The sequence below is a fragment of the Protopterus annectens genome, chromosome 4.part0 (assembly GCF_019279795.1).
Source record: "Protopterus annectens isolate FY-2018-M chromosome 4.part0, PAN1.0, whole genome shotgun sequence".
Classification (NCBI taxonomy): Eukaryota; Metazoa; Chordata; order Ceratodontiformes; family Protopteridae; genus Protopterus; species Protopterus annectens.
Window position 1 is genome coordinate 1,572,553,829 of NC_056733.1, and position 26,937 is coordinate 1,572,580,765.

Sequence of the window (26,937 nt, forward strand, 5' to 3'; positions counted from 1 at the left end):
GGTCAGACTCCTCAGTATCTAAAGCTATGCCTGTCTATTAATTAAGGCATAGAAACGTATTTTGAATCTGAAGATTTTCATTGTACTTGCTGTGTCATACCAGCATTTCCTCTTGACATCTCTAAAACACAGCACAAAGAAAATATTGTACTTACATGTTTCATAAATTTTGAGAAATTCTCCACAATAAAACTTCACATCTTGGACAAACAGAGATCTCTTTGACTACTACTGATGCTTGCTGTGTGGGAAAGAACTGTCGCTACATAAGCCCCGTGTTTGCATGGGTTTGAGTGGGTTTGCACTTGTTTTAACACAGCTCCACAGAGTTAGGCGACCAGCCACTGCTCTGCTGTATTCATGTGTTTATGGGTAGTGCACTACCATGCTGTGGGGGTAACAATTGGTGTTTGTAGATGCAGAACAGAAACTTCAGTAGGTAAAATTTCCCTGTGATCTGGCTGAGAAGTCCTTAAATTGTACTTAGCTGCTCAGAGAGTACCCCAGCTACTCTTTTGCCCCTTAAACAGTCCTAAAACCACAAATTTCACAATAGTCTCATACCATTTAGAGAAATCCCACTAGCATAGACTCTTTACAGGGCACCCCATTAGTATAGATGCCATTTAGAGCACCTATGTATATCACACTCTCCATTTTCTCTCCGCACTGTGAAAACAGGATTTAACCTAGCATTATGGATGGTCGGTTTTCTTCCATGTCTTCTACCAGCCTGATTGACATGGGTATCCTGAGACAGTGTAGCAACTTCCTTATGTACACTGACAGCCCTCTATTCCTAAATCACCCAAGTACAATTTGTGAGAACTGAATCTGCATGAAGAATCTTGAATCCTTGCTCTTTCATGCACAGAACAGTAACACTGAACAAGTTGTAAGCTCACAAACTACACCTCCTTTGCAAACCATGCACTCAACACATAAACCATAATACATGGAGGTATTCACCAGAAGACTACCTAAACACCAGAGATCTTCCAAATACAAATATACTACACCTAATACAGGACCTACAGTACTCAATACACATAAAAAACACGAGCACCAGTATCTCAGCAAGTAAACTCCTAAGGCAAAGCAAATCTAAACCAAATGTTTTAATTATAAGTGACTCCATTGTGGGAAACACAGATATCCCCCTCACCGGACTGGACAAGGAGAAGGTTATGGTCAGCTTTCTATTGAGTGCTAGGATCCATCAGATCACATATTCACTCAAGTGTCTCAACAACAAGTAACTTTATGACTACATCATAGGTAATGTTGGTGTGAATGAATTGAGAGGTACCTCACTGGACTATATAAAGAGAGACGTGATTGAGCTCTATGAATATGTATCCCACTCAGGCATGTCCTTAGCCTTGAGTAGCATTCTACACTCACCTTGGATGATACCAGAATATAAACAAAAAATGATTGACTTCAACAATTGGCTTAGTTTCTGATGTCATTCTATCGGGATCCAGTTACTGTCAGCCTGGTATGACATGGTTAATAGACCACACTGCTTTGTCAGAGATGGTTTTCACCTGTCACCTCTAAGCATTCTGTTACTGGCTACAGCACTTGCCTCCCCATAGTACCTTTTTTTAGGCAACGTTTCAGGAACAAAATTTCCGATGTGAAAATATCACTCACAAATAAATTAAAGTTTATGCGGCTAAAAGCTAGGAGCTTAAATCAGAAACTGAACTCTCTGGAAGCACTCCTCTCCCTGGAGGATGTTGACATCTGTGCAGTCAAAGAAACTTGGTTCAGGGCCACAAAGGGTATACCAGCCTTGCAAGGCTACAATGCTTTCCACACTTTCAGACTGCAAAATGAACGTATGAGAACCATAGGAGGAGAAGGAGTATCTATCTCCATCAAAAATACACTTCTAGACTAGTTAGGAAGACTACATGGAGTTACTCCAAGTTCAGCTAACTGTGGATAAGACCCCCCCCCCTTCAATGAACCAAGATTCCCACACTGCTTATTTGGACCTTCTTGAGTCAATCAAATTACAACCAAACACTTAAGTCATGGGCGATTTTAGCTATTCTTCCACTGAGTGGGAAACTTATATAAGTACCAACATGCCCACACAAGGGTTTCTGGACTTTGTTAACACTAATGCCCTGGAACAAATAGTATGCAACCCCACAAGGGGCTCAAATATTCGTGACCTGGTCCTCACCAACATGAGTGACCATTGCACCATCATAAGTATAGGACCCTCACTGCCTAAATCTGGTCACAAATCAGTCACATTTGAAGTAGCTATAACACCTGAACCCCTATTAGGTGAAATCTGGTTAAAAAGTTTCACCAAAGCTAATTATACCCTCCTAAGGGATGGCATAAATAATTTCCAAGCTTCTGTTCCCACAGATACCATTGACAACCATACTAAGGTATACACAAATGCCCTGTACAAACACTTAACACAAATGTTTTGCCACAGCTGTACCTGATAGGATCAAAACAAGATCCTCAAGAAAAAACAAGCCTTCCTGGTGGACATCTAGTATTAATAAGTTATACAACAAGAGGAAGAAGTTGCTGTCCAAGAATAAAAAAGAGAGGTCCCAGCACTGGAAGAATACCCTTCTCTGCTTGAACAAGCAAATAAGACAACTTGTAAAATCCTCTAAATGTAACTTAAAAAAAAAATTAGCAACCATAGCTAAGGATAAACATAAGGCATTCTTCAGCTATATCCATAACCTAAAAGGTAGGACCCAGATGTGTACTGAACTAGCTGTGGATGGCATCACACACACTGATCCTGTGAAAATAGCTAACCTATTAGCCAACAGGTTTGGCCAAAATTTCACCCCCTTGTCCCCTCCAAACATTCCACAAAGCATTCTCTCTACATCTCCCCACATTGCATTTCCAAAAATCAAGTCATTAATGCTCTCTCCAAGGCCAAACTCCCAGCCACTATGGGACTGGATGGCATCCCAGGTTGCATTTTAAATGGTCTAAAACATGAGTTAGTATCTTCATTAGGTATTCTCTTCAACCACATCCTGCGTACTGGTTTTGTCCCTGCTGAATGGAAAACAGCAATGGTCATCCCCCTTCATAAAGGGGGTACAGCCATAGACCCTGGGAACTAAAGAATAAGCTTAACCAGCGTTATCCTTAAGACCATGGAACGAACCCTCATGGACCTTATAAATAAGGATATAGTTGATCTCCAACCCTTGATCCGACAGAGTTTGGTTTTGTCAGAGGCAGGTCATGTCTGTTAAACCTGGTGGACTTCTTCAAAAATGTCAACAGAGCCATAGACGAAGGCAAATCTGTCCATATAGCCTACCTTGACTAGCCAAGGCCTTTGGTTGAATATCAATCCTTATTTTAACAGGTGGGTTGCTAACTGGCTCACCGACAGATCACAGTCAGTCAAAGCTAGGGACTTTGAATCAACCAACAGACCTGTCACCAGTGGGGTTCCACAAGGGTCAGTGCTGGGCCTCCTTTTGTTTGGAATATGCTTCTCAGATGTTTAAGCCAAAACAGAGGGGCTGTGGCTGACTAAGTTTGCTGATGACTGCAAATTAGGTGCAATCACTGAATCACCAAACAATGTCAATATACTTCAAGAGAGACTTACACAAACCGATGATTGGTGTCAAAGCCATGGACTCAGACTCAGTGTTAAAAAATGCATTATCATCCCATTCTGTAAAAACAATATCCTTGCAGACTATCATATAAATAATAATACCCTAAGTAACAACTCAGTAGTGAGAGACTTGGGAACGCAAGTTGGCTGTAGCCTAAACTTTGACCACCATGTGTCTACTGTGGTAAGTAAGTAAGGCATTCTGCATCACACACCTCATTAGCAATGCAAAAAGAGGTCACAGCACCCCTGTACTCGACTCTTATCAGGCCAATAATTGAGTACAATGCTCCCTTTGGTATGTACCTTACCAGGCACCTGCAGCAACTTGAGAGACTTCAGAGATTTTTAACCAAGAAAATTCAGGGTTTCCAGCACATGTCATACATTGACAGAATGAAGTCACTGTCGCTGTGCTCAATAGCATACAGACTACTTAGAGGAGACTTGGCCTGGCCTACAGAGGATTCTCGGATCCAAACCTAATGGAAATGCTGCATATCTGTAAGTCAAGTGGGAAAAGGGCCACCCAGTTCAGAGACCTTAACTTGGCCTGCAATATAAATAGGACTTGCTGGAGAGACGTATGTGTTTTAGAGTCCTCTGGAGTATGCTACCAATTCACATCAAGCAAAGCCCTTCTATGACTCTGTTTAAATGTAGCGTAGATGGCTGGATGGGAAACTGTAAATTTCTCCTGGGGATTTCACCTATGACTGTCCAAGATATGGGCAGTCGTTAAGTAAGATCTCGAGTTTAGGCAAGATCCTTTATATTGGGTTTCTTCTATTATATTGGGTACACACGACTAGGCTTATAAAGACCTTCATGTCAATAGCCTAGCAACCACCTGTGAACCTAAGAACTTAAAAACCGAGAGCTTCTTATTACACAGGCACATGATAGCTAGTTTTGTAATGTTTATTTATGGAGAACAAAGGCAAAACTTAAGGATATTGAACAGAAGCTTTATGTCCTGATGTCCATGTGAATAGCCACATTAATCTAATGAATTATTTAATTGCTACTAGTCTTGTTTAAGCTTCACATAACCTATTCAATACTACATTCCCAGTAAGATTTTAATAAGGTTATAACCATTATACATGATCTGTAGGCCTTTCATAGTATACTATGATATATTATTTTGTACTATACAGTATTGTGCTGTTCTGTGATTAATATATAAATAACTGTACTCTAGATCTGGTTGGATAAAAGAAAAAAAATAAATGCATTTTGGGAAATGCATGGCAATTTTTAACTTCATCAGTGAAGGAGTCTTGTATTCTAGGAACTGTTACACCATTTCAATCTCCTTACACTATATAATGTCATAAAAATATACATTTCAAGTTAAATGAAGTCAGCTACTTCAATTTAGCCCCTCAAACTAGTAGTAAATGAGAGGTTAACACTGGTGCCAAAGCCATTATTGAGTAAATTTAGCACCTTGGACAGCACTGTAAAATCTTTATTGCTTTCCTGACCTGCTCGTCATGTTCTGTCTGTGTATTTCACAGCTCTCAAGCCTGATTGAAAGGCTATATATTAGATCCCGAACACAAACATGCTTCAGGGCCACTATACCCTAAGCACAGTGACATGTAGGTGAGAGCAATTTTCTGGTCACCACATGCAAGCAGCTTGCAGGGTCCATTTTACTCACTTATTGAAAAGGTTTGAAAGATTTGTGGTGTCCTCATTTCTGTCATTTACTAAGTCTTCGTGTTCTCTCAAGTACAGAAAGACTAAGAAACAAGAAGCCAGAAGCAGAACTTTTTGTTTCATCTCTTTTCTCTGCGTTTTTTTCTGGTATTGTTTGAATCATTTTTCAGAAAATAATGAATCTGATTCTTGTTTATAAATATAAATTCCATGCGCAGAAGATGAAATACATAACATTTTACCTTAATAAAATAAATATACTGTACTAAACAGTAAAACAATAATAAGAAATCATTATCTTTAATGATAAAACTGATTTTCTTAGAAAGTCTGATCAAGGTGAGTAGGCAGTTATTGCAGGCAAAATGTTATTTACTTTGGCTTCTCAAATTAGACATTATTTTCAGTGAATTAATGACGTTGTGACTATGCAACTGAAAGATCACAGACAGTTTAGAAAAAGATGCTTTTTTGTTGTCATAAGAAAATTCTGATAAATGCTACTGAAACCTTCTTACAAATGTGTTTTCTTAAATGCATCATTTTCTCGGTTATTTTATTGGATCATGCAGCTGGATTACGTTTCCATTTGCAATACTGTTTACAGTAAATATAAGTTCAGAAACTAAAATTTTATGCAGATATTGTTAGGCAGAGTGTCTTGCTTACATCTGTGTGGTATGAGACCATGGTAATGGTAATTTTTTTTCATTACTTTGAGCCAAGAAAAGTTCTGGAAATGAAATTCTGGGGCACATAATTGATGTGATAAATTTTATTGAACCAAAAGTGGTTTTACTGATACAGCTACCTGAGTTTTCAGACTAATAGAAGCCCATCTGAAAGTGTGAGTAGCCATAAAACCTGCTTTGATCTAGTAAAGGTATCATATCTGTTTTGAATTTCATTGCTTACTGTTAGTGGACCAGCATAACATTCTTTTTTTTCTTTTCTGGAAATAAACTAGTTTGACAATGTTGGCATATGACAGAACCATTTTCATTAACTAATGATTAGGAAGTATATGAATGTCAGATGAAATAGAAAGAAAGAAAGAAAGATAGATAGATAGATAGATAGATAGATAGATAGATAGACAGATAGATAGACAGATAGACAGATATTCTAAAGAACTTAGTAAAACAGTAAAAACTTGGAATATTGTAAATGTCCGAGATGACAGACCAGTTATGGGAGAACTTAAATCATCCTGAAACAGTTTTTTCACACTTTGACAGAGTACATCTAGTGTTGTATGTCTTTTAAAGCTAACTTAATAAGCTACTCTTTGAGAAGGCTGAAACCTAACAAAGAATACTAAAACATAATTCCAAAATCTACAAAAAACCTGAATCAAAAATAGTGTCATAATAATAATGAATTCATAAAAGAAAAATACAAAACACAACAAATGGACATAATATAAATAAATAATGTTTCTGCAGTAGGGCAAGCACCCTACACCCATAGGGATCTGAGTTTCTTATGCCCCTGTTAAATGAATGTTATAATAGAAAGGTAGCACAATCTCATGAAAAGGAAATATTTGGTGTTTAGTCAAATGTGTTGTTTACTTTCAGATGGTTCTATCACATTCATATTTACATTCATAGGTTCACGGAAATTACTTGGCATGAGGTGCAGTAGATTATTAAGGGGCCTATCCCAAACAAACTTCCAATTGCTCCAAAGGCACTGTCTGAGAAAAACTTATTTGCTGAAGGTCATACAGTAGGCAAATTTAAGTGGAAAGATTCAAACCTTGTACAGTTGGCACAAGAAGCAGGTCATTAACAGGTCAGAGCTTGTGTGTGTGTGTGTGTGTGTGTGTGTGTGTGTGTGTGTGTGTGTGTGTGTGTGTGTGTGTGTGTGTGTGTGTGACTGTATGTATGTCTACCATTCCTTTAATATTATGAATGAAAACAAGAAATGTTTAATGGTAATAGTTGATCTCTTTTGCTCATGTGTTCAGGAAAAATTGCACGGGAACCCAAATTCTATATCATGATTGCTGTGTAAGAGCAAGTCATTCACTGAAAATAATGTCTAATTTGAGAAGCCAAACTAAGTAACATTTTGTCTACAATAACTGTCTACTCACCCTGATCAGACTTTCTAAAAAAAAAAAACAGATTTATCTTAAAGTATAATGGTTTCATATCCCTGATATACTGAATGTATAAATGTGCCTAAATCATAACACAGACACTAAGAAGAAAAATATATACTGTGGAGTTATGAATAGAACACACAAAGGTCTTACAGTAACATAAAGAAAACAATGATACACTTGATTTAAATAGTTCTGTCTTTGTTTCAATGCACATGTATTGCTTCCTCTGTCCACTCGCATATGCATCTGGTATCTAGATATTCTATTTTCTCATCTATAATTGTAGGTCAGTAAGCTGATATTTACAGTCTTAGAATGGAATTGAGCAAAACTAATTATTTTAAGGGAACTTGTTTGGCATTTATCCTGCTGTGTGCTTCAGTTTTAAGACCAAAAACAATGCAGGACTGTCAGAAACTGAAGAAAAACAATGTTATAGTAGCTGAAATAAGAAATGAAAATGGAAAGGCAATAACCTGCTACATAACAGTTGTGCTGGTATTTATTGAGAACAGTTTCATTTGACTAGAGATGCCATTATAGTACTCAATAAAGCATTATTATGTTGATTAGATTTCTGGATCTAGCTAGCAGCCCTATAGTTGTGGTTAAAGAGTCACGTTCATTCAGCTTTTCAGTCACCATGGCAAACTTTGTCTACCACATTTTTTAAAATATTTGAACTTCCTTAAAATATTCAAAATATGACTTTAAATCAGCATCTAAACTTGATAAGGACAATGTTTCTTATAAGAATGATTTCAGATTATGTTTAAAATGTGAACTGTAAAACCTAACAGTTTTCTACTATGGCTGCTAAAATGCCTTTTGAAAATGGTTGATGACATCTATAGGTAATAACATGGGTTTAGAATAATTCCATTCATTTTTGAATTTAAGATCGAGTACATGTTATAAGTAGTTACTGCAGTGTGACAACTATTTTACCTTATATTACGGAGAATTTAAAAAAGAAAAAAAATGCTAATATGAATTTAAAAGCTTGTCATTTGAAAAGATGCTTGAAGATTTTTGAAGAGGTTATAGTGACAGCAAAATGAATGCAATTATATCTCTATTTTCTGATCAGAGGCTATATGAAAATTGAACATTACAGCTAAGTTCTTATAATAGCATTATTAATGTGAAGAAATATTAAGTTAAACTTTTACAACTTTCTTAAGTCAAACTATATGGCTGAGAGTTGTTGACAAATTCATATGAATAAAATATGCTGTCTTTTTTTCTTTTCAGGGTACACATTAAAGTGCAGTATATATGGAGCTTTTAGAGCTCTGGATGAATATTAGTGAAATGTTAGCTATCAATGAGTGACTAAAAGGGTGCATGGTAGTTGCATTTAATTCTATAGTTTTTCAATGAAAAGACATCCCCATCCAAGCTTAATATAGACAAAAATACACTTATTAACACCAATTGTTTTGACAAGATTATTTGCTTCAGTGATGATATAAATTTTAGCTGAATTCATTAATCTTTATCTGGAAGCTTGATTTGCGATGCAAGTAGGAACACCTTAATATATTCATTAAGAATTTTTTTTGCCATTCAAAAGAATGGATTGGCAGCCACTGAGATCTTCAGCCTGAGGATATGACAGTTGTTAATTCCATAATTGTACTGTAGATGAGTGAACCTTGCAATTCAGATTATGATAAGTCTGGAAAATGCATTGTATTTTCTGCATGTTCAGCGCAGCGTGAAACATGGTGTTAATTCCATGATTATACTGTAGTTCAGTGAACCTTGCAGTTCAGGTTATGATAGTCTGGAAGATGCATTGTGTTGTTTAAAGGTTCAACACAGTAGACACCATCATGCTCAATTAATAGGCTATGTTATATAGGTTTAGTTCTTGAGGGAATCATTTTTAGAGGGCAACTTTAAGAACAAAAGCGACAAATAAGATTTGTATATGGTGATTTATAAAGGAAAAATGTTTCTAATTTTTTATCTTAACACCAAATAAATATGATGCCTCAGACAGGGCCATGTAGTGATTGTTGAGCTTCTGAAACACCAGACAAAAAATTTTATAATTAATGCACCATTGCTATTCTATATATACCATTCTTTTGAAGCATGCATGTTCATATGCTTAATGCTATAAATATTTATTAATTGATTATATTTTTCCAAAAAAGGCTATCATTTACTTTTTCTGTATCCCCTACAGAAGATAATAATCCTGAGACATTGCAGTTTATTGCCAAAATAGTTGTGATATTGCAGACTATGCTTTATGACCTCACATAGTTTTATTTTAGTGAATGTACATCATTAATTATATACCAGAAGAAAGAGTTAATAGAAAGATAGAAAGCAATATAACATGAAAATGTGTGTGTGTGTGTGTGTGTGTGTGTGTGTGTGTGTGTGTGTGTGTGTGTGTGTATGCTTGCAATCAAAATTGCAAAGGCTTGAGTGTGAATGTCGTGTGGGCGAAAGGCAGTTTTCAAAGTTGCACAGTGCCGAACTGGATTAATTCAGCTTCATAATAACGAACGTAAAGCTTCATTCCTTATTATAAGTTTGGCATTGTGAACAGAGATTGCGATACAGTGAGGATCGGGGAACTTACCCCTTTCCTCACTGTAGTGCAATCTCAGAGCTGGTATATATAATTTGCAGAGAGTGTGGGGGTGCAGGGGGGTTTGACCCCTGCTAAAACATAAAAGGACATACGGACTTTCGAAACCAGAAGTCTGGTATGTCAAATGTTTACGATGTTCGACATATAGGCTAGAATATTTTTTCATTTTCAAGTTTTTCGTTAATCGTTTAGATAGAAAAAATGTTGCCTTCAAGATTATGATAGTAAACCATATATATATATATATATATATATATATATATATATATATATATATATATCAAACTGTTGAAGTTTTCCATAAAATATCTGCTGCTGTTTATTATTGTAGTAATGTACTTAAAAAGAAATAAAATTACACATTTGTGAATTTTTGAGACACTAAGCATATACTTGAGCTCCTTATTAACTTAAAATCCTCACATGCAGATAAATAACATAGCAAGAAAAATGAAGGCTCTGGTCTGGGGGTTGGGGTGATGGGCCTGGTCACTGTAAGTGATTCATTAAGATAATTGCACTTACATGAGCACCAGGTATACACAAATTCTTCTACTGGATTTGTTAATGTTTAATATTTTTAATTATATATGCGTAGAGCTCCAGGATTACATTGACAGACTGGAGTTTGAATGTACCAGGAGTCTTTTTCTCTCCTCCCTATGTAATCAAAATCGTTTAATGCATATTTCCTTACCAACATTTATTATTAACAGATTAGATTTTGTTATATTAGTATTGGAAGGGGCAAATAAACATCTCTCTTTCTAATCTGACCATATGACATAATCTGAATATTTATCATATTACATAATCTGAATATTTATTATATGACATAATCTGAATATTTATCATATGTTGCATTTGTGCTGATGGTACTCACTTTTCTTCAGTTTTGCAAATGACAGTTTTCTACTGCTCATGTCAATAAATTCTGTTTTAATAACCTTGCTCTTGTAAACTGCATATTGTAGCTGCAGATATTTATGATACCAGTTTGCCAAAATCAGAATTTTTTTTTATTTAGATTCTTAGCAGTCAAAGTATACCTTGCAGTATATGGAGCAAGGAAAATGTTCTTATTGCAGTAAAAGTGAAATAACATTTTGTAAGTCCACAAGATACCGGGTGGAATTAATAAAAAGATTTAAATGAAAATGTCTAAGAATTCTAGAATATGTTCCTTTGCTCCATTGGTGGTTTAAACTAGTAACAGAACACTTTTCATTTTTTTTGTACTGGAAATTACCTTTCCAGTTATCAAGATAATAAGTAAAAATGTGATTTTTGTGCACTGTTAGCTGCTGCTAACTTCTAGTTTTAGTTTAAGCACACCACACTATTTATTTGTGACTGCAGTTTGCAATTTGCATTTCTTTAGTAATGTGCCATGCTTCCTTGCTGCTGTCTTGTATATTTTGTTACAACAAATCTATAGTATGACAGGTATCTAGATGCCCTTAGTTGAATCCTTAGCTACAGGTAAACAGTTTACATGTTTTATACCCATGGAGTAACGTTATTTGTATTTATTAATTCAAAATAGATACAAATAATTCATTGCCAGATTAACTGTTCCTCAGAAGAAGATAAGTAGATGCTGAAACCAAAATGCATCCTAGAACTCAGTAGCTCATATTGCAATGTAGCTGTTTTGTCAATGAAACCAGACAGGGTGCACTGTAAAGCCACTTCTTAGCATGTTACAGTTCTGTTTGTTAATTAACATTTCTGCTTTACATTTTCTGAGACAGACATCTAATTATCAGCTTTTATAACTTAATCACCTGTAGGAAAATACAGTTTTAGCTTATGTTTTACCTGACTATCACCCCTGGAAGTGGATTGAAGCTATAACGCTATCAGTAAAGCTAAAGAATAAAGAACATTGCATAAAATGGAGCAGCGAGGGTTAAAGCTGTGAGTTCCAATGGTACAAGGTTTGATTCCCACAGCTCTCATTTTCCTGTTGTGTGACCTTGAGCAAGTCACTTCACAGACAGTACTTGGGGCAACTGGGAATTTGGGCTAGGCTTCTCATGGTTTCCTGGACTGCAAGCCTAGTAACATCTATAAATCTAATTATTTGTATTGTATGAAGTAAACAATCTTAGCACCTCTGAATACTTTATGAGCTCAAAGAAAAAATAAGTAAAAATAAATTCATGGCATAAGACGTGCATGGGTTTAAGGCCTAGTCACACAAGTGTTTTTTTTTTTTTTTGTAATGGCTTTTTTATGTTAGTCCTAAAAATATTTTACCTGATTGGAAAAACACTGCATTGTCATCAACTGACCTGATTGTTGAAAGTTTACCCAATGTATGAGTAAATGTTTCATATTCTAAAAATAGTGAGCTTGACAGTCTCAAAGTTGATATCTGTTTGTTAGATGGAGACTGCTATTTTGTAGTTAGTGTTGTCGCCTCACAGTAAGACGTTGCCCTGTTCGATTCTCAGCTAGAGTGTCTTCTGTGTGGAGACATGCGTAAATGGGCGTACCTTCGTTGAAGGTTGTGTGTCAGGGCAGGCAGCTCAGCACATAAAAATCTACTGCCAATCATTAGCGGACTGGAGTTCCGCTGTGGCGACCCTAACCGGGAAAAGCCGAAAGACACAACAACAAGTGCATTTAAATAAGCATTAAATAATAAAACATTTTAACCAATGGCTGACTATATTAAATCAATTACACATTTGCATTTTCCTTACAGGCATAAGCATGACATTACAAAGGAAAAACAATTCTATGAGGTTTTAGGGGCCAGATTCCAAAAGAGTATTTCTCGGTGTAAGCCTGCCCTGATTCCAAAAGGCCTATCTGTACACAAGCTTATACCAGGGACCAGATTCCCAAAGACCTGCTCTGAGCCTGCTCTCAGTGTAAGTGGTCAGTTACACTGAGATCAAGTCATTTGGAGTCGGGCCCCAGATCTATAACATTTAACTGAGAAATTATATGCAATAAATAATGAATTTGTATGGCTCTTACAAAGAATTAATTAGCCGATTAGAAAGCTATGCACACTGGCCATGATCTCATTCCTCACGCTGAACTATATCCACTTCATTTAAATTTTATTTTTACCTGACACTTTAATAAGATTATTTTTATTGCATGCTGTGTCATACTCCTTCTAGACATTTTTTTTAATAATTTTTCTCTTTCGTTCTTTCCTTCATGCTGGATTGAGATTACTGTAGAATATAGATGTGTTAATGGATCCTAACATAATTTACCTGAGATGTATCTGTGAAACAGGAGACACAGTGTGATATTTCTGTTTTAATATATGTCTAATTTCAATATGTGCGCAAAGTTTGGTTAGCATGGAACATTCTTGCAATGAAATGATAGGCTGTTAGGTTTGCTTTTGTTGGCCACTCAGCACAGACATATAGGTTAGACAGTCTTCTTTAGAACAGCGTTCAGATTGCCATGGTTTTGGATGTAAATCCAATATATAGTTTTGTTAATAAACAGAACATATTTCAATAAAATAGTGCCATGTTCCCAATGCAAAAAGCCTCAGCAAGTTACCACATCTATTTCCTTGCATCAGAGCATGGTATCTGTTGACACTGCAAATATCCTAATATTTCTTCTAGCATACAAATTGTTTTTACATATTATAAGGTCAAATAAGACAGAAAAAAGCAGAACGAGTGCAGTTGCTATGATATAGTAATTAGAAAATTACATCAGGAGATCAAACAAAAGAATTAATGGATGAATAATGGTTCATTTGTAAGAAAAAAAAAAAGAATAACAAACTTTATATATCTCAGTATGCATCAGTTCCAATATATAATTTTTTGGATTTGTCAACCATTAGATTAGTAGTTCATTGTATAATTCTACTTGTAATGGTAAAATTGGCAACACTCACATTTAAAGTTATTTGTTTTTCTCTAGGAGGTAATATTGAAAAGAGCGGCTGACCTCGTGGAGGCATTATACGGCATGCCACATAACAACCAGGTGACTACTTTCTCTGTAATCGGTGATCGTTATGACATGTTCATCTGTGAGATGTGCATGTAGAAATGTGTAATGAGGGGCTGCTTGGAAAATATGCGGGTCTTCATGCATTCTTTAGAATATAAACTGTGACTGAAATACTGACGGTCATGTACTTTTTTTCTTTCAAGAGAACAATACTGTTTTAACACAATGGTTTTAAAATGATATCTGCTTTAAATTCAGATTTTACCATACTGTAACGTATAGTACAATATATCCTACAGACCGATAAAGAGGTGACCTGTGTCTGGCATTCAAGGTATCCTCCAACCAATACTGATGGAGTTACTGTACATCAGTTAGTCAGATGGCATCAGGAAACTTGGCCTAGGGCTCTAAACCTCGCTGTTGTATCAATAGAATAGGGTTGGAAGGACAGGTACATCTCACAGAGGATGCCACTATTCTGGACCAGACACCACATCCACATAAAGCAAAGCTCTCATCCCTGCCCGTATTCAAACACAGCTTGGATCTATGGATGGGTAACAGACAGCCCTGCTAGACAGGGGTCCAGGGAAGTAAATAGTGTGGGAAGAAATAGCCAGGGAATTGTTATGGCTAGGCTTGTATAGGCCCTAGGGCTGATAGCCTAGTACCAACCTATGAACCTATGAATCTATTTTACCTCAGGACTGCCCCCTGTACTTCTAATGGACAGTGGCAGCTCCTAAATACTTTATCCTGAACATGTGTCCCTTCAAATTATCTATGGTATGATCCCTATTATTCTCATTGGGGTAATATATTATTATTACACTGGGATGGGTAAGGCCAGTCTATAACCAAATGGAATAGGTTATTTTGAGAACAAAAGGGGAAATTGTCTAAGCTAAAAATAGCCTGCAATGGCAGCTAGCCTAGTACTTACCTATGAACCTGTAATAAAGGATTGGTGTAGTCAATGAACTCTTTGGTCTGGAACATGATCTGAGATGTGTTCTTATGGCAAAAAGAGATGTCATGCATGTCTCTGAAGTTTCTTGTGATCTATCAGTAAAGGTCTTGTGAGATGTACTTTATATGTCTATACATCTTTATCAGATTATAACATATAGTGGTGGCTAATAAAGATGGAAGCATTGTTTAAATAATAATTTGACTTAGCAGCTAAATGGTGTATGAACATAGGAACAATAGTAGGCACACTCTCACAAGGACCATAGGATGCCTAGCCATCTGCACCTTTTAGCAGACACACTTAAAAGTTCCTACATTACTTCCCAAACTGAGCAGTGCTGTATGTGATAACCCTGGTCTAAATTTAAATCTACCCACCCAATTTACTTAGTCTTAACAGTAACCAGAATAATAATTTGTCTAACCTGTAGTGGTAACTTATTCCACAGATTGTGACTACATTGGTTTAGGAACCTGTCTCTTCAGGGAGTCCTGTTTATTTGTTGGTGTGGATTTAGGTCTCTTGTTGGGTGTTTATAGAGTCACTGGTTTTGTTAAGAGATAGGAGGAAAAATAGGATTGGTTCTTTCATGAATTAAAACTTGAGACATAATCACTTCAGGGAAGCCAGTAGGCTACTGAATATAAACACAGTCATGGTAATGATAGGGATAGTTGGTGGATTTCACATTTTCAGTTTTCTTGGTTAGGTATCTTTGGAGCCTTTCAAGTTGGTGGATTTACACGTAAGGGAAGAGGAAACTAGTAGGATGTCTTGTTTAGATATTGAAGATATTGCCTTTGAATTAACTGGAAAAGATTGAAGGATTTCCTCTCTACAGTGGAAACATGATAATTGTATGAGGGAGAGTTTTCCACAAAAGTGCCCAGGTCTCTTATGACCATGTTTGTCTTAAGAGGAGTACTATTTATAACATATGAGGTGGGAGCAGGGTTTTGCTGAGCATAATGGGAAATATGTTAATTTTTCTACATTTTTCCTTGCTGCTTCTTGCTGTATGTCTCTCTATATTACTCTCTATCCTCTGCATTTATGGCAAGGATAATATCCTACCTCCAGCACACAGTCTCCAGTTATTGAACCTATGAATCTGTGAACTACTTAGCTCTGCTGATATCTTCCAAAAGGAAAATGTGGCTAGTGGACACAGTGATGGTTGCTTTTATACATAGATATTTCACCTCAGTAGACTTATGCAGGGAGGCAATAGATTTCTTCATTTTCAAGCTTACAGTTGTAAGAGTTTATATCTTGGATGCTCTCTTTGCTACACTGTCGCTTTGGTTTCCTGAACTGGATTCAGGTAGGCATTGCAGGTGGCCTACCCATCTTCGTAGAAGCTCTTCCTTGGTTATTAGGCAATCAGAAGAAACCACAACTATTCTTTTAGAAGCTGAATGGGACCAGACCTTTAGAAAAACCTTATTCACTGTCATAAACATGTCTTGTTGATTTTTTTAGAATCAGCATCCTTTAATACATAAAATAAAAAATATTTTATTCAGGCAAACATTGCTTAGAGGCTGTTTCTCAGACTGCATATTCAGAAGTCCCTTAATATACTTCTGAAGTAGCAAAGTGACACTATAAATGGTATGCGATATGTGAGTTTCAAACATTACTATGCACATTATATGTTAGAACACAGCTTTTGACAGTAATAGGCTATAGATGATTTATGAGAGCTAATGCAAGCTGATTTTTCAAGCTGTGATGCTTTACCACATTTATTGCTATAATAAAGTGTTGGGATTAATTATTGGCATTATATGCTTTACTAAGACATACAGGTTTTATAACTTGTACCTTAAAACATTGCTGTTATTTTAAGTACCTTACCTGTCCTTCCATATAACAGAATTGTGCTTCAAAAGTATTTTCATTCAGCATATAAAACTATTTTCAAACAGCATACTGTTTTGCATTTTTACAGATTTATTGATATATTTGTCTTGACAGGAAATAATTCTAAAAAGAGCAGCAGATATAGCAGAAGCATTATACAGTGTTCCCCGAAATCACAACCAACTCCCAGCTTTGACTAATACACCAGTCCATGCAGGAATGATGGGGGTAAACTCATTCAGTGGGCAGCTAGCAGTAAATGTCTCAGAAGCCTCGCCATCTACAAATCAAGGTATGTTTTCCTGCAGTGTCTTGCTTTGCTAGATAATATTTCAGTTTTTAAATACCATTTATGCTGTTTATAGTACTTAAATAACAGGATAGTAGATCACATCTGTGCAGCACAGTGTCTATATCTCAGTTTGACATGAATTCATAATACCTAAACCTTGGTTGTTAACATAATGACAGAGCATCAGAGCATCAAGCCCACTCTGGGTTGCAATACCTCTAGGTACATTTTGCTTTCTTTGTTATCCATTCAGAATGACACATTTTGACACATTTGTAATAGTGATAATAGTGATAAATATTTTTGATGTAATCCTCTGTTGTGACATACCTCCAGAATGGGCTGGTATAGCACTAGCCTAGAAGACAAGAAATTGATTTGATATGGCATGTATTCAAAAATATATTGCCGAAGTTTTTAATTCACTAAGTTCCTAATAGTGATTCTTTCCGGCATTGTTACTTTGTTTCAGAACAAGATGTATAGAAATCTGATTTCATGGCATTTTTGCCTTTATAACTTAAGTTATATTACCATCACACACACAGGTTTTACTCGCAACACAAGCAGTGTATCGCCTCATGGGTATGTGCCAAGTAGTACCCCACAACAAACAAATTATAACTCAGTCACAACAAGCATGAATGGATATGGAAATGCTGGAATGTCAAACTTGGGTGCTTCACCGACCTTCTTGAATGGATCTGCTGCCAACTCTCCATATGCCAGTAAGTTTTAACAGCCCTAAATTTTGGTTCTACTTTCTTATGTTATGAGATGGGATTTATATTAATTTTCTGCAAAGTTTACATCTGACATATTTCAGTTTTTCTTTCTTTTGTTCTTTCTTACCCCAGTGTTTGTGTCTGAAGAAGTAAATAATGTTACACATGTGAATCCTGGGTTTTTCTACCCCAAAATAGAAATTTACAGGATAAGGAATTAACAGGTTTGGTATCCCTCTCATGCAACACCGCTTGTTTTATACCACCATTTTCTTCTGCAAGTTTTTGGAAGCTTCCGGAATTCAGTTTTGTTTTCATTTTGGAATTCATGTTTGATATTGGAAACTGATATGTGTCCTAATCCAAAACTAATTTCTAAAACACAATGCATCTCTACTTCAGCTACTACCTCATACAGTTTACCTAGACTGTCTTTTCTCTCCTACCATCTAGTCTTAGGAATAAGCGCTGTGTGATTTAATCAAATTGGTAAATTATAATTTGTGGTACATATATTAACATTTACGGAAGAATCCTGATAATACTTTACTCTATTCGGATTAACAGAATATTTTTAGTAGAGGTACATTATAATTACTTCTGCAAAGCAATCATTTTACAGCCAGTGGCTAGTTTGCAGTGGGAAATAATAAAAAAAGCAGATGTACAGTACAATAACAGAAATCTTACAGACCCAATAAATATAATTTGTGCTTTTAAAATACATGCATAATACTACATTCAAAAAAGTAAAATAATAATAATAAAATAATATTTATATCATTTATATTAAGCATTTCAAAGCTACAAAATCAGTACATCACAGGCTGGATCTAAATGCACTATAGTAGCATACTCTGCATGTATATGCACTTGCATTATATATCCAAGACATACCTCTTCTGAATTATTTCAGAACAAAGAGACATCAACATCGGGAAGTACAATCATACACTGATTTTACTTTAAAAAAGGTATGAAAAATGTAAACCTTTAATTTCATTGTAAAATTGCAGTAATCTTGCACCTGAGGATCAGTCCATATGAGGCTTACCCCCCTTGTACACTGACAAACCTGAAATAACATCTCAGAATTATTGTCTCTCTCTCTCTCTCTCTCTCCCTCTAAGTTATACTATTTATATCCTTCTGTCTTACTAATCTCCCCCTAATGCCTTTTTCCCATAAGATGCTCTGAATATGAAATGACTTTATCCAAGGAACTTTTACCTTGATTTTGGATAGCTAGCTGCTCCATCGCTGTTATGAGATACACTTAAGGTCTCGCAATTGGAATTTTGATCGATACAACTTAAGTGTGAGTAGGGTAATATATAGCAGTTGTAAAATTATGATGTCTCAGAGTGTTTCTCCCAGTCCTGCTATAGTGATATTTGAGCTAGAAATATCACGATAATTGGGCTACAGCATTCCATTTTCGAGATAGAGGGAAAATAATCCCCTTGAAAAATGCTCTAAAGGTATAGAAGCAAATTTCTGAATTCACTCATTATGTTTCTTAGTGTCAGGTTTTGCAGTATCAGTTCTCACTTTTCCAATAGGAATCCGTTTATAACTGTTGTCTGTTACTTTAATACTCGCAGTGTATCTGCTCACTGTTGTTTATTGGGTATGCTACGCATTATGTGCATTTTGCTTGAATTTATCAATTTGAACATCAGATTTAATTTAAATAAATTTACTATACATTCTATATGACATTATCATAAACATGTTTCTCTCTTTTAACAATTTTAATATATTACAATTTATGTCATATATGATGCAATGAACCTCAAAGTAAGATGACATTGTGAGAACACTATATATGTACATTTCTTAAAATCTTACTAAGTAAGCCTTTATTTTTTTATTAACTATTGTACTCTCTGTATATTATTATGTGTAACATGTCTATGTTTATTTACTTCACTTTGTTGAGTTTGATAATCTTGCTTAACAAAAGCCCATTTTCAAAGGAGGTACAGGGGGAAAAAAGGACCAAAAAAATGAAGAATAAAAGGAACTATTTGAAACTAAGTTAAAATTATGATACCAACAAAAATTACTAAATAACTTGGAAACAAAAAAAAACAAGGTGAAATTATGACTAAGAAAAACTACCCTTGAACACTTTTTCTTAGCGGTTTTGTTTGCTTTAATGTTTCATCAAGAACTTCATCAGAAAAGTTTGTAAAACACACACACACACACATCCCTTAAAAATACATTCAAATAATCATGTGATAAAGACAACCAATGCAAGCATTCTAAAAGTGGGCATTGCCCCAAAATCATAATGCCATTGGTTACTAGTCTTTCATGCTCTAAAGTGCATGCAGTTAAGTTTGATTAAGCAGTATTACTTGTTAGCAATTGATTTGTAACTAAAATATCATAAAAAAATCTCCTCAAATTCTTTGTCTTAGTAAAAAACACTTGATATTGATTGATTCATTTAAACCAGGCAGTTTATCGGCGTTCAGCCTGATCTGCCAGAGTGTCTCTTTACACTCTAGTAGTATCTTAATGTCAGCAATGAAATCCTTGACAAAAACAGAATTATTCAGTTTCATTCCTTCAGCTACTAGTATTTTTAGCTGTATATTCCTAGACCACTACTGTTCCCTGTCCTTTTTCACTGGACTGTGGCTCTGATGATCACAGCGGCTGCTTCTTACTCAGACTGTAACATACAATAGGAAATCATATTAATGGCTTTTGTGTAGTCTTATAGGTGGTGATTTGATGCATAACAAATTCACTTCCATTTTTCATTCCCCTCTTCTAAATGTCCAGATTTGGTGACCTTGTAAATATATTGTATTATATCAGTTATGCTACCACAGCCACTGACTGCCTTGGGTTTACAAGACAGTATATTCCACATCTGCCTACATTCTTCTTGTCTTAAGACAGGATGTTTTTGCATGTGATGGACATTACGCCAATGTTCTTCCTTTTAAATTTACTTGTAGAGTGGAATTATTAAATAAAAGTACAATAATAGTAAATTCACTTAACATCTGAAAGTGAAGGCATGTACTTTTAATTGTGCGTGTATGTTTTGTGTGTGTGTGTGTGTGTGTGTGTGTGTACATATATATATATATATATATATATATATATATATATATATATATATATATATATAGCAATTATATCATATTTAATGTGTAAGACAGAAGTAGAGAAATAAACATACCTAATATAGCTGAGCTGGAGGATATTAGAAACATTCAACACCTTTGTGTTTTGATAGTATAAGAGGCGTGACTATGATAACACGTTTCCTTATGTCAGGCTTCTTCTAAAGAAGATGCAAATCACATAATATCCCCAGTTTAACAATATATATTGACTTTGTTTAATGGGTTTTGAAGATATTCTGTGATTTATTTTACTTAAATATGTGCCAATACTGTATTCTTGAGCTAATGTTATCTTGATTTATTGAAATGTAACATTTCCCTTTCCCTTAAAAATTCTGATTAATGCTTATATAATAAGGTTATGTGGATCTGAATTTGTATCCATTTAAGTTTAAAGTATGCAGTTAATGTATGCATTTCATACTAATTAAGAAAAGATTACTTCTGAAAATGAGTCTACTCTCTTGACTTGAAATTACATTTTTGGTAAGGCCTGCCCTTTGCTAATACCATTCCATTTAATCAGGAATTGCTTCAATCACAGCCTGAAAATTAAAATGTGGCATCCTTAATTAAATCAATAAACTAATTGCTGTATAGTAGCAATTCAATTTAGCACTTTGATTCCAGGGCCTTAACATGTACTTCTAAGCTCTGAGTGACTTCAGACATGGATAATATCTGTCAATTTGAGAAGCTTTGAAGGACCTGTTTCCATTAATTGATTTCTTTAGTCTTCACAGGTATATTATCAGATTGTCACAGTGATAATCAAATCAGAGAGGGAATACTGCTAAATAAGAAAAGTGATGCACTATAAACCAAACGCCATGGCTATTGGCTCACTGCCTATTAAATTAATTTTGAAATGCATTACAGATGATAAACATACTAAAAAGTAGAAATGCCATGTCTCATAAATTCAAAAGGCAGTCTTATACATTTCATGTAGATAAATATTTTCTGGGCCTTCCTTCCTGGAGAGTGGGGGGCCTGTTTGTGAAAGATTATATGTGCTGTACATTACAAACTCAAAGGAGAAAAGCTGAAATGGATGTTTACTTTCCTCTGACACTGGATTATATACTACATATACATGAAGCAAGATGCAGAACAAACAAAATGTGAAAAAGTGGGAATTTAAGCTTAATACTAGATGAGCAGCATAACATCATGGGGTTGAATCAGTGTTACGTGTATGTAATCATCTGCTGTTTGTCGTCTGGGCACCATGTAGATCAATATGAACAGGTTGCCTTATTCCAGTAGATGAGATGCCATGGTTACTGGATTTGGTGGTATTCAGTCACCCTGATAATTTAGGAGGATTGGTATATGTGTAGATATACTGTGTGTGTGTGTGTGTGTGTGTGTGTGTATGTGTGTGTGTGTGTGTGTGTGTGTGTGTATATATATATATATATATATATATATATATATATATATATATATATATATACATGCACACACACACACACACACACATGTGTGTGTGTGTGTGTGTGTGTGTGTGTGTGTGTGTGTATATATATATATATATATATATATATATATATATACATACATACATATACATACACACACACACACACACACACACACACACACACACACACACACACACACACACACACACGTGTGTATGTGTGTATAGCAGAAACTGTTAATAAATGTTTTGCGCATTGCAGATGCTTTTGAGATACAAAATCTTGTGTCGTTACAGCAGTTCCCAAGAACAAATCCAGCAGTTAATTTCCATGATGTGCACTGAAAGCTCTCCATCACACTTTTCCTTTGGCATACCCTTCAGGAGAGGTTTTTGCTGATTTCAGATTATAACAGTGTCAGAGAACTTTTCCAATGACATTCTTATTGAGAAAAGAAACAACCAGATGTGAAAAAATAACTGCTTTATCATAATTTGATAGTTATAATGCAGTGCTGGTTAAATAAATAGTCTCCAATTTTCAATGTTTGTCTTTTTCAAAATAACTAAGAATATGCTGAAACAATGAACAATGTTCTGGTATAATCTGATTTGTAAAGGTATCAGTTACCTAGACAGTACAGGTAATATAAAACTGTAGTATTGATGTCATAACATTTAACTCAAAGTGAATGGAATGTGTTAAACTGTAATAGTGATGCAATAAATAAATAAATAAATAACAGGCAACACTGCATTTTATCCTTAAAATATAAGTTATAACTAAAAATCAGCGTGGGCATATAACAGTATGTTGCAGTCATAGACGAACAGAGCTTGTATTAAGAGTAAACCTGGAGTAACTCATGCCTGAAGTTACAGGGTGGAGGAGGTAGCTATTAACTGTATTGTAGTACTGTTGGTTGAAGATAGATTTGTTGTCTGCAATTTTTCTGTAGCAGTTCAGCTGAATTTACATTTGGCAAAACCTTAAGTATATTTAGAAAATCAGTTCCCTCACCCAGCACCTTGTATGTTGAGACTCCCATACCTCTGCAGCTTAAATGCTCGAAATCCAAACTGCTGCATGTTGGGGAAAAGAGGAATTTCCTAGAGCAAAATATTTTCTTTAGAGCAGCAGAATATTACATACCCAACTTATGCATGCTCAGCTGTAACTAGCTAATATGTTGTTAACATTAGTAGTAGTGACTGCTTGAACCAGGAAGGGTCCTTTTAATAATACACATGCTTCAGTATCAAGGATGGCATCAGGAAGGCGTCTTATAGCCTGAGGTCAATAGCAGTGAAAGGAGTCCATACTAGAGACCGCACATGGAAGGAATTATTTAGTAGGTGGAAAAGAATCTTAATTGTCCTGTATTCCTTAACTTCAAGCTGCATTCCAAATTAGTAAAATGCTTTCCCATGAAAGAATTTATGCATGGTCCACTCCCCACCACCAGCCTGTTCTAGGCCATTTTTACTTCACAAGCAGGCAGCAGCCTACAGAACTGTACAGTTGCAGATGTTCATTCATATTTTGATCTGTTTAAAGACTAAACTCAACAGTATTGTTAGATTTTGTGAAAACAATTGATTACCGATAGTATAGAATGTCATTAAATACAGAGTAGTGCATTTAAAGCAGTGATAAACTTCAATAGCTTTCACCCTAAATTGCTTTCAAATAAGTTGTTACTTTCTTCTCTGTATAACCTTAGAAAGATGGGTACAATTTCTTTAGATGTCCCAAGTATTTGAATGCTTACATTGTCGAAAAAAATAAGGTTCAGGTCCTCATATATAGTCATTAAAATGTGCCTTAATATGAACCCAGGAATGAGCCCAAACACCTTTACTTGCATTTTTGGAATAATTTGGTTATAAACCTTTGTACAAATATTTATGAAGCATCAACAGACGCATTGTCTGTTCTCAAGGTATCAAGAGTTGGTTGGTTCATACTTTGTTACAAGGAATGAATAATGGGAAAAGCTACTCACATAAGCAGTGATTACATGGACCTCATGAAGGACTTTCTGGGAGCCCTAACCTGAGCTGACAAGCATGAGACTATGATTCAGTGAAGTAAATTTTAAGCTTGCATTTAGCAATGCATCTCACATATGATTTTCTTTGGAAGATGATAACCTTTCTAGAGTCCTATCTCATAAAGAACTTTTCACTGTCTGTGATAACATTAAGCAGGTACTGTATGTGATCCCCATTAGGTTCTACTTTGTGCTGTCAGAGAGGCAGTGGGAATGTTGTTGTAGCTGTAAATTATATTGAAGTTGTATTGTTCTAGTGAAAGGAAGATTATTATATTGCTTTGCATTTGGTGAGCTGTTCAATGCAACTAATGTTCATTGCAAGGATCTTCACTGCAGTGGTATTCTTTATCCATCAACAATTTTCAGACTTCCAGAGCTTTTGTGAGCACACTAACTGTGAAACTGGACACCACCTCAAAGTAAGGATGTTATTTATTTATTTAGATTTAAATGTTGGCCCCCATGCATGGCTTGCACCATTTTACTTTTTTTCCCAAGAAGTGATTAAGTAAGTCTATCTGCATAATGGTCTCTTCAAGACAACTTTCATGATTTCCATAGAATGAGAATTTCCCCATTTTAGGAATTCTGTCTTCTATTAATGTAGCTGCTTGATATTTAAAATTTAAAAAAGTATTACACATTCTACCGACCTTGCAGTTTGATGCAACATATTTCTTTTTCTACATTCCTTTCTTTGATACAGACACAGTTTTATTGCAAAATGTATTGAGAAACATTGATTAGATAGGTGACAAGATTTCAGTCACAGATTAGCTTGACATGGACACCTGGGCCAAGGAATGCTGAGAGACGATCTTTTAACCAAGACCTGATAGAATTCTTGGAAATAAAAGCAGCTCCTACAGCAGTTTCAGATGATGTTGTCTGAGACAAAGGTGAATCAGATGAATGATCCATTCCAGTATGAGGAGGAATATCACCACCCTACTGCACAAAGTATACCTAATGATCATCTACTCTTTGCCAAAATTCACTGTCTATATTATCAGATGACCACTGTATAAGGGTAAAACCCATCTGTTTAGTAATGGATAATAGACTGATGCTTGGAAGCATCAGGCATCACTTATTACTTGTTTTGTTTCACTAGATATTTAAATGACGATCTTTAAGCCTCAGCACTTCAAGTTTGTTTCACTTAAGATAAGGCTGAGTATGGGCACATTGTTTGAGGATATTATGTTTTCTTTTTTTTTTTTTTGTAAGTTGGGTCATGCATTGCTATGAAATGTTATGATGTTCACAAGGCCTTTTATAAGCCATGGCAACTTCTTTTCTCAAGAATTCTGGACCAAGCTAGATATAATGGGGGGACCAAAAGGCCCGAAATCCAGGACTGTTTTAAAAATCTTACTCTAATTCATGTAAAAATGGTAATAACAGATTTTGCATCAGCATGCATTTGTTTAACTATAAGAAGTATAAATCTATAATGGTCATCATTATTGACTGACTGTAATACTTAGCATCTTACCAAAATGAAAGGAAATTGAGAAAGCGAACAAAAATATGAGGCAAAATTAGGGATATTCTGTAAATGTAGAGACATTTGAGAGCTATGATAGGATCTTTCATCTCATAAACCACATTGTGATGGCAAGATAATGCATAACTCATGTTGTGACTATATTGTCTGCTCAAAGATCCAACATTCATTAGAGAGAGTGGGAATAGAATATCTATCCCTTTTGACCCTTCCTAAAGTCATGTCCTACTTTCCAATGTTAGCAATGCTCTTCCTGCCTGCTTGTTATATCAGTCACATTTTGCAAAAGCTTTGCAGGCTACATTATATATCTTCACCTCTTTTCATTGTGTCACTTTCACTTCATGTTGATATATGTTAACTTGAGGGTATTAGGTTAACCTACTTAAAGCAGAGTGCCTTTTGAAGGACAAAACAGTGAATGTGTGAAGTGCAAAGAAGGTCTGAGGATACTGGTGCTGATTTATTGTCATTTACTAATTATAATGGTATCATGCATTTGGTCATAACTATTATGTTCGCTGTATACTGTTAACTACCAAACAAACAAAACTGTCTGCTTTATGCTGTACTATGGCTTATGATAAAATAAAATTACAAAATAAATAAAAAAAAATACAGCTATCAACAATAAAGCAGTAATAAATATACAGCACATCACATTCACAGATTCATTTTTCAAGTATGCAACAGTGACTTTAATTTCTTGAACATTCTGAGAAAATATAATCCTGAGAAAATATATACTTAGAGCTCTCTTAACTGATGATGGAGTGATTTCTATAGAATGGCAGTTGCAGAATACAAGGATCTTCAATGAAAAGTGTAACCTCATTCTGGGAACCTGTGGTAGTCCATCTCTCTCCCGCTAGGAATATGACTGGAATAATAAGACTGCAAGCAAAACCCCAAAAGCTGCAACGTTGAAACAGTTTATATTGTCCATTTTA

General features: G+C 35.3%; 1 protein-coding gene across 3 annotated transcripts in view; it reads left to right on the forward strand.

The window, feature by feature from the left end:
• LOC122799947 (transcription factor COE1) overlaps positions 1–26,937 on the forward strand; it is a 1,219,541-nt gene that overhangs the window by 1,155,320 nt on the left and 37,284 nt on the right. For all 3 annotated transcript variants that reach the window (XM_044069358.1, XM_044069357.1, XM_044069359.1), the window contains exons 12-14: positions 13,951–14,016; positions 16,940–17,117; positions 17,666–17,845. In XM_044069358.1, the coding sequence (XP_043925293.1) occupies positions 13,951–14,016; positions 16,940–17,117; positions 17,666–17,845 (424 nt within the window). The remainder of the gene's footprint in view (positions 1–13,950; positions 14,017–16,939; positions 17,118–17,665; positions 17,846–26,937) is intronic.